The sequence below is a fragment of the Panicum hallii genome, chromosome 5 (assembly GCF_002211085.1).
Source record: "Panicum hallii strain FIL2 chromosome 5, PHallii_v3.1, whole genome shotgun sequence".
NCBI lineage: Eukaryota > Viridiplantae > Streptophyta > Magnoliopsida > Poales > Poaceae > Panicum > Panicum hallii.
Window position 1 is genome coordinate 58,320,539 of NC_038046.1, and position 8,269 is coordinate 58,328,807.

The window sequence follows — 8,269 nt, forward strand, 5'->3', positions numbered from 1 at the left end:
GTTATGATGCTGAAAATAGCATTAGCAGCGCTAAAAAATTTTGCTGCTAAGCCAACTAGGGTGTTTAGCGGAGCTAAAGCATCATTAGTTACAGTAGCAAGAACAATCCACAATATCATGGCTATAGTATCTGCGGAGCATTGGATACTACCTCAAGAAAAAGAAATAGAAACTTGGATGAGATACATACTCCTTCCGTCTTATAATATTTCCGTCTTGTAACATAAGGTATCATAGTATTTTTACGATAGATTAAGAAGATAAGCAAATGATGCATGTATCTCTATTTAATTACCTTGTTTGGTTGTTATTTTGCTGGTTTAATGATCAATTACGAATAATAGGTTTTCAAAACATTCTAAGATGCTTTATATTTGGGTTGCCTTATATCTTACATATCTTAGGAATAGGGCGGAGGGAGTACGCTGTATTGCTGTGCATCATGAGCTGTCATACGAACCTGCTTTACTCAGAGATTCAGAGGACTGTTCTTGTCGACGTCCCTTGAATAATACCACCGGATCGAATCCATCCGGGGTCCAAGAGATACGCTTGTTCATCCACCAGCTGCACACACTCCGACGCCTTCGCATCTGCACGTGCTGGAAACAAGTTGCTAGCACAGTCGTAGCACTCCTTTTCAAGAAAAAACAAGTTGCTAGCACCAATCTAGCAGCCCAAAGGCAAGAACACGTGAACTTTCCTTGGCAGGAGCTAGTTAGCTCCATGCCATGGCCATGGTCCATGCCTCCATGGCGTACGTGACCAGTCGATCACTGACCAGCTCGAACAAGCATATCGATCAGCAAGTGTCGCCCTGGCCCCCCTCCGGTTCTCTTGTCCCGTCGGCCGTCGCTGCCGCCTGTCGCCTACTTGCTAGTGTGTGTGTGTGCAGCCGGCCGGCCATGTGGCCGGCGAGCTGCAGGGTGATCGTCGGCCTGCAGGCAGAAAGGATGTCAGGCTTTGTCTCTTGCGGTTTGCACCCTTGCTTCCTGTCCAGACGTCGAGTGAGAGACTTTGCTTCTCGTCGATCACATGGCATGCTGGCAGATTAAAAGGGAAATCCTATGGTCGCCCCGGCAAAGTAGCGGTCAGGTCACCGAGCTAGCAAACTGCACCAGTGGATGAACATTCAGAGCTCAGGAAAAATTAACAGGTTTATTTCATTCGATTCAACACTGCTTGCTTGTTACAAACAGGCCAAATGCGATGCGTCATGCAGAACTGGTAGTTACAGAACACTACACTTGGCCGGCAGGCGGCTACTTGGCTACAGATAGATCACTGCATCCATATCCTGCTGAACGGCAACAGCCTGATGTCTTGATCAGTCGCTGCTCACTGCGTCGCCGTCTGTCACATGCACGGATGCACCACCAGGAGAGTGTGGCGTCGCCGGCCGTCCTCCTCCTCCTCCCGGGCGCCCGTCAGCGTCGTCAGTCGTAGGCGGCGCTGAAGAACACCTTGACGACGTTGCCGGAGAGGATCTGGAGGACGCCGGCGTTGTTCCGGCCGACGCACCGCGGCGACTTGAACTGGCTCACGGGGGCGCCGTGGGAGAGGTAGTGGCGGAGCACCTTCTGGAACGTGCCCCGCTGCAGCACCCGCAGCTCCAGCGGCCCGATGGCGCTCGCCTTCCTCGACCCGACGTACCCGGGGTCCATGAACGCCCGGTCCAGCTCGTCGCAGCAGCTCTGCAGCACGTCGTCGTTGCCGTCCGCGTTCAGCTCCCAGAAGACGACGTAGTGGCCCGGGTCGCGCGACACGTCGGCGTGGCTGCTGTAGTCGACCACCTCCAGCTTCTCCGCAGCCAGGATCTTGGCCGCGCTGTCCACCGCGAGCTGCAGGTCGTGCTCGCTGTTCTTGTCGATGTTGATGGTCAGCATCAGGTTTCGCCGGCACACGAACTTGAGCTTGGGCGTCGAGTTGTAGAACCCGGCCACCTTCACCACGTCCCCCAGACGGTACCGGTACAGCCCTGCCAATTTCCATTTACCTCAGGTAAGTACTATTTACAGTTAGTAATTTTTCAATAATTATTTACTGCGATTCCACATTGTAGATCACACACTTCTTTCACAAGAGCAATGGTCACAACACTGCTTCTGACTTGTGAGCAATTCTTATCCGATTCAGTGACTGGGTCACTCACAGCACACATCATCTCCTCTCCTGTAGGCCCTACATGACGTGCCCATGCTCATCCATGGAGTCATGGAGTGGAAGCCTCTAGCCTACACCGCGGCAAAGTCTACCGACTGATGGGCTGCTGGAAAACATACAAAATCCTCATAGCCGCAGCCTACAAAGTAAAGAAAGCGAAATGTTCTTGTCTAGTAGCTGCTAGGAGCCTTGGACTGGCAAGACAGCCTGAAAACTCAGCTGCTTCTGAATAAGATGCAAAGAAGCCCAGAAGTTTGACAGTTCTCAGCCGTTGCATTCAGATGTGAATGCACGCGACCTGCTGGTCAGATTCAGTTAGACTATGGTTAAGGCTCGGCGACAGAAGTTCCAAGCTGCAAAGGGCCAGGAACAATGATCGGCCGGCAAACCGACAAATCGTCATAGAAGCAGCCTTTTGTCTTTTAACATATTACTGGGTGATCTACTATTTCCACACCTAATCCATAGTTCACTGATACTGATTTAATAGGATTATTAGTTGCTAGAAGCTCCAGAATTGTTTGATCCGGTCAGCGTTTTTTTTCTTCTTGAAAATAATACAGCAAGCAAGCATCTCACATCAAATGATTAATTTTCAGACTAGAAATGCTGAATAAGTCTCTGCAGTTGTCTCTGCAGTTGCATCACCCTTGTCTCTTGTCTTTTTTTTTTTGAGGGCAACCCTTGTCTCTTGTCAGGCAGTGGACAGTGTGGGTTCCAAGAAGAAGAGCACTGCCACGGCAAATTATGATGGATTTATATGTATACATATATAGGAAAATATTGTAGTCATTTTCAAGATTGTATTATAACTCATTTTGTGTTTTCATCCACGTGTTTATCTCGGTTAAATACATATCCGTATCGTAGAAGATTGTGCAACTTCCACGTGTTTATTCTCGGTTAAATACATAGGATCTGTATCGTAGAAGATTGTGCAATTATACGTATGCCACTGTCTACAACTCACATGGCGTAGAAAATCGATGGACTTTTGGATGATCAGTCTACTCATTGCAGTTTCTGATTGTTCATAACCTACTCCGACATATAATGTTCCCCACTTCTGATCTAGTACAGGATTGATCATAACCTGCTCCCCTAACACGATGTCCTGTTCTTGCTGACCTACCAATCTGACGCAAAAGAAAAAAAATAAAAGGAAGAGAGATTTCGAAACAGAAAAACTAACGTCGTCTTCAGATCTCCTGATGGCGTTTTTTCAAATGGAATCCCATCTGCGACGGTCGCAACGTACCAAAAAGCCATCTGCTTTCTTTAAAAAGGAGATCTCCGTGCATTGTTCAGGACCAGAGCGATCGCAAAAGCCCAAGGGTTGGGACGACGGACAGCGGAAGGAACGGCGACTGCCGACTGCCGGCCGGAGTCAATCCCTCCTTCGGCGGTCGTCAGAGGTGAAGTCAACAAAGAGGAAAGCATGAGAGGAAACCAAAGCTCTCTCTCTCTCTCTCTCTCTCTCTCTCTCTCCACTCTCTCTCACTGTGCCCACAGATTTGTAGTACCACTGTTACGTCCACAAAGCAAAGCAAAGGTCTCTAGCGAGAGTCTAGACAAACAAGCTAGGTTGCTGTTGCTGAGAAAGCAACAGCCTACGTGTTCTTCCCCGTTGTACAAGCAACTGTTCGTACTATCCGAACCTGAATCTCTAAAATGATGGTGTCCTTTTCTTCAAAATAAAATGATGATGTATCTTGAAATGGGCATTGTTCAAGTAAATCCAGAATAGTACGTCTACTAGCAGATGTTTTAATGATTTTTGGTCAAAATTTAGAAGTCGTCTGACAAGCAAATTTGTACGGAAGCATCATACGTCGTGCATGACAACGAACGCGGGAGGAGGGGGGACAAGTGTGTAATAATGTACCTGCGAATGTGGTCATGACGACCTCGTAGTGCTCGCCGACGGTGACTTCCGTCAGGCCGACGGGCTCCGCCTCGGCGAAGGAGGTGTCAGCGGCGGCGGCGCCGCCGTCGCTGGCCTTGAGCGGGATGAACTCGAAGTAGCCGATGTTGGGGAGCACGGTGAACGTGGCGGACTCCGGCGGCGTCTCCGGCTCGACGTTGGCGCCGACCCAGCCTTCGGAGGCGCCGTACTCCGCGGCGACGAGGGGCAGCCCCCCCGCGTAGTGGCGGAGCTTCTTGACGTAGTGCTCCATGGACCCCGTCATGATGCCGTGCACGTACCTGGCGTTGGGGAACAGCGCCGGGATGACGCCGTACCAGTTGCTGAGCGCGGCGCACCTGCGCGCCACCTCGTCGGCGAGCGCGGGGTTGGGCGCGGCGAGGAGCGCCGAGACGGCCTTCCGGACGGCGGGTGCGGTAACCCGCGTCGGGGACAGCGCGCCGGCGCGGATGTCGGCGCAGATCTCCTCCCAGACGCGCTCGAAGGTCTGGAAGGCGAGCACGACGCTGTGCGCGAAGGTGGCGGACACGATGCGGACCTCGTCGGCGAAGAGCAGGCCGCAGAGGAGGTGGCAGTAGAGCGACTGCGCGAAGTCCGGGCCGAAGATCACCGCGTCCGGGCTGCACACCTGCGACTGGATGGCGCGCATGGTGGGCATGAACTCCTCGCTCCGGTACACGTTGGTGGTGGCCGTCGTCGCCGTCAGCCCGCCCTTGGTGGTGAACTGCCGGCTGCCGTAGATGAACTGCAGCGCCTTGCCGTCCTCCACGGGGAACGCCCTGCCGATCATCAGGATTCAGATCATCGTCCTGACAGAGACGAGGCACTAGCAATCGGCGACACGTTCGTCAGCAGCAATTATGTTCTTGCTGCTGGGTCCTGCAACTACCGGCAAACAGTGACCTGATGACCATCCGGGAATGGACCTGAGGCCTGGAAACCGGAGCAGGAAACGAGACGCATCGATCATGGGGCTAAGACTAAGCTCCTGGTCGTTGGAGCGTCGTCGACGGGCAGCGCCAGGGAAGAAGCTCATTACTGATTTTGACGTACAGGGGTAGAGGGAGATGTTGTTGTACCTGTTCCTGAAGGCGTAGGAAGTCCGGTATATCTGCATCGTGGACTTGACGAGCTCCTGGTTGAAGGGCAGGTACTTGCGCTTCCCCTGCGTGGTGCCGGAGCTGAGGGAGATGGAGGTGATGGGCACGGCGGTGAGCACGGCGGAGGCGTCGCCGTCGGCGATGCGCGCAATGTAGGGCTCGACGTCGGCGTGCGTGGCGAGCGGCACGCAGGCCCGGAAGCTGGCGGCGTCGGTGCGGCCGGCGAGGCCCCGGCCCCGGAGGTACTCGGTGCCGGCGTTCTCCGAGAGAATCCGGCGCAGCGTCTCCCGCTGCACGGCGGCGGCGTCCCGCGTGAGCGCCTCGAACTCGGCGATCACCGCCTCGCCGCAGAACGCGCCGCCCTCCTCGTTGCTCTTCTTCTCCGGCATCTTGTCAGACCGCTGGCTCCCGGGATCCTCTGCTTGCACCTGCGAGAGAGGATAAACACAAGAAGCACCCGAGCGAGTGAGTGAGAGTGAGGTCACGGCTCACCCGGAGCACGCGGGTGGGTTGTTGGAAGGCTTTGGCATTTCTGGCGTGCGCCGCGCTCCAATCCAAGGCCGCATCACCCTCCACGCCCGGCCAGCTTTGTTTTGGGCGGGCGATCGAGGAAAATGACGGCAGCAATGGTGGCTTGAGTGCACGTCCCACTTTGCCATTTGCAGCCAGGGGATAAAAAGGCCGGGCTTTGGGCAGGCTCAAAGCTAGAGGACGAAACGGCAGAGAGAAAGAAGCGGCGGAGCAGACGACGGAGGGCGGCGGGCGAGGAGGAGAGCGCGTCCCGACGAGGAAGGCAACGGCGATCGGCAAGGCAGCGAGCGAGACTAAAGCAGAGGAGCAGGAAACTGGAGCCCCAGGTGTACTTGTCCCGTCCGTGAGGGTGGTGCGGTGGTGGTGGTGGCGCAAAAGGCCAAACGGTAACTCAACTCGGGGACGGAACGGCAGGAGACAGAGAAACACCTCGAGATTTGCTAATTTTGCACAAACAATCCGGAGGGGAATCGAAAGCGCTCCCTCCTCCCCATGACCACAAGACACCGCGGCAGCAGCAGCCAGCAGCGCACGGCGCCGCCGCGCCGGTGATCGAGACAGGCGGCGAGCGAGCTAGCCAGCCAGAGCCCGGCCGCCGGCCGAGGAGCAAGCAACAGCGCAAGGGACAAGACCAGCGGTGAGCAGGATGAGGGAGAAAACAAAGCACCTGCCGGGGGGATGGATGGAATGAGGGATATGGATGCCGCCGCGGGGCCGGACAACGGCGGTGGCCTTCCTTCCTCCCTCCCTCGCCCTGCTCGGCGTGAAGAGCTGACGACTGGCTTGGCCGGCCACACGACGACTGCAGCGGCGACGAGCCCCCGGAGCTGCATATATAGAGCGTCGGTCCAAAACCAAAGCGTCCGTCCCTCCTCCCGCGAAGAAGGGGCCCAGGCCCAACTGCCAAGCGTCGGTAAAAAGCAATTAGTGAGTTCACCGGGCCCGTGACCGCTGCTGATTAGTGTTTCGCGGTAATCCAATCCCGCTCCAGGGCAGAGGAATTATTACTGCTCTTTTTAATTATTATTATTACCTTGTTGCTGCTAGTGCTAGGTACCGGCTGGAAAGGAGGTGGGTTCGCTGACGGCGAGTCGGCGACTAGTCACCCGCAACCAGCGACGGCGACGGACAGCGACGCCGTGAATATTGTGGTGATCGATCGGGTGAGGAAGCCAGCCCGGCGAGGGTGGGTGCCCCGCTGACAGCTACCTCGCCGGCGGTCGATTCGTGACCTGCTGCTGCTCTACTGTATATTCTGCCAGGATTAACCAACCAGCGGTTAATTACGCAAGAGCTACATGCAGCATGGCAGCTTGCTACCGTCACCGTCTTGATGAGAAGTGAAGTGATGTATGTAGACGGCATTCTCCCCTCGCGACTTTTCTAATCTACGGCGCTACTTTATGAATATATGAATATGGGCACGCAACTGTATACCTTTGAGTATGTATTGAGCCGGCATATTTTCGAGATCGACGAAAACACAACAGACATCTATCATCTATCAACGAGTACGTCACCTGCCACTGAAAAATAGCGCCGGTTAAATTCTGTAATTAAATCTAGAAAAATATGAGTACCTGTGCTGAGTCTAAAATTTGAATCTAGATGGACAGATTCCACCATAAAAAATCTTATCAGCTGAGCTACACTCAGTTCGCTGTTAGTTATAGATCTTGATGTACATGATTTTTTTTAAACGATTGATGCATATGAATTTTGGCGTAACCATGCCGACTTCAACAAGTTTTTTCTCTTTTTTCTGCTTGAAAGACCGAGTTCGTGTCAGTAGTCTCTGGAGTTCTCCTTAAGATCAAGTCACGTGCTCGTAAGGTGGTACATATACACAATACAATGTCTAATGAGGAAAACAAAAATAAAACTTACGTGTCCAAGAAATAAACAAAACTTTATGCACTGTGTTAATTTTTTCTGAGTACAGTCGAAGCTCCCTCAAATGACAGGGCTTACTCTGACTCATTTTTTTAAAAAAGAATTATTAAATGTTGCGATGGCGATGCATTCCAAAATAGAAGAGTACTATGCATGGTCCAGCCGGGTCAAATTCATTCATATTTTCTTTGTTGCATTGGACTCGGTCGTACTTAAATCCTCCCGACGTGGCACCACTAGTCCTAGAGAAACAGGCGGCAAGAACCCAAGAGAGAGATTTGCCGGCCTTGTTTCGCGCAATCCTGCACAGTGACACGCCCCCTCCTTGACATCTAACCAACTCGTTGTCTGGCCGCTTTCCAACAGTTGCAGGCTTGCAGCGTCAGTTAAGGAGAGAGGCCGTGCAGACTGCAGAAGCAAAAGAAAAATGCTCTCGATCAGGAATCAGGAAGGGCGCAGCTGGATGGGCGCAACAGCGACGGCCATGCACGTCCCAACCAGGAAAGGACTGGCTGAGGCTGCCTGGCTGCCTGCCCTAATGGCGTCGATGGAGCAAGGTCAAGCTCCGACGTCGACGCCGAGCTGATGAGCATCGCATCGCTTGGGTATGGATGGTGATGCAGCCAGCTAACCACTGCAATTCTGTCCGCTCTGGTGT

At 53.5% G+C, this 8,269-nt stretch overlaps 1 protein-coding gene and 1 long non-coding RNA gene across 2 annotated transcripts; one reads left to right on the top strand and one right to left on the bottom strand.

Moving 5' to 3' along the window:
* Nucleotides 1–1,139: 1,139 nt before the first annotated feature.
* LOC112894293 (jasmonic acid-amido synthetase JAR2-like) lies at nucleotides 1,140–6,561 on the bottom strand. Its single transcript, XM_025961951.1, has 4 exons — nucleotides 6,386–6,561; nucleotides 5,167–5,615; nucleotides 4,049–4,866; nucleotides 1,140–1,978 (listed from the first exon to the last, which is right to left on the bottom strand). The coding sequence occupies exons 2-4, from the start codon at nucleotides 5,574–5,576 to the stop codon at nucleotides 1,437–1,439; spliced, it is 1,770 nt and encodes a 589-aa protein (XP_025817736.1). The 5' UTR covers nucleotides 5,577–5,615; nucleotides 6,386–6,561; the 3' UTR covers nucleotides 1,140–1,436.
* LOC112894294 lies at nucleotides 1,885–2,748 on the top strand. Its single transcript, XR_003228974.1, has 2 exons — nucleotides 1,885–2,001; nucleotides 2,179–2,748. It is a non-coding gene; the product is annotated as an uncharacterized LOC112894294 (long non-coding RNA).
* Nucleotides 6,562–8,269: the final 1,708 nt, after the last annotated feature.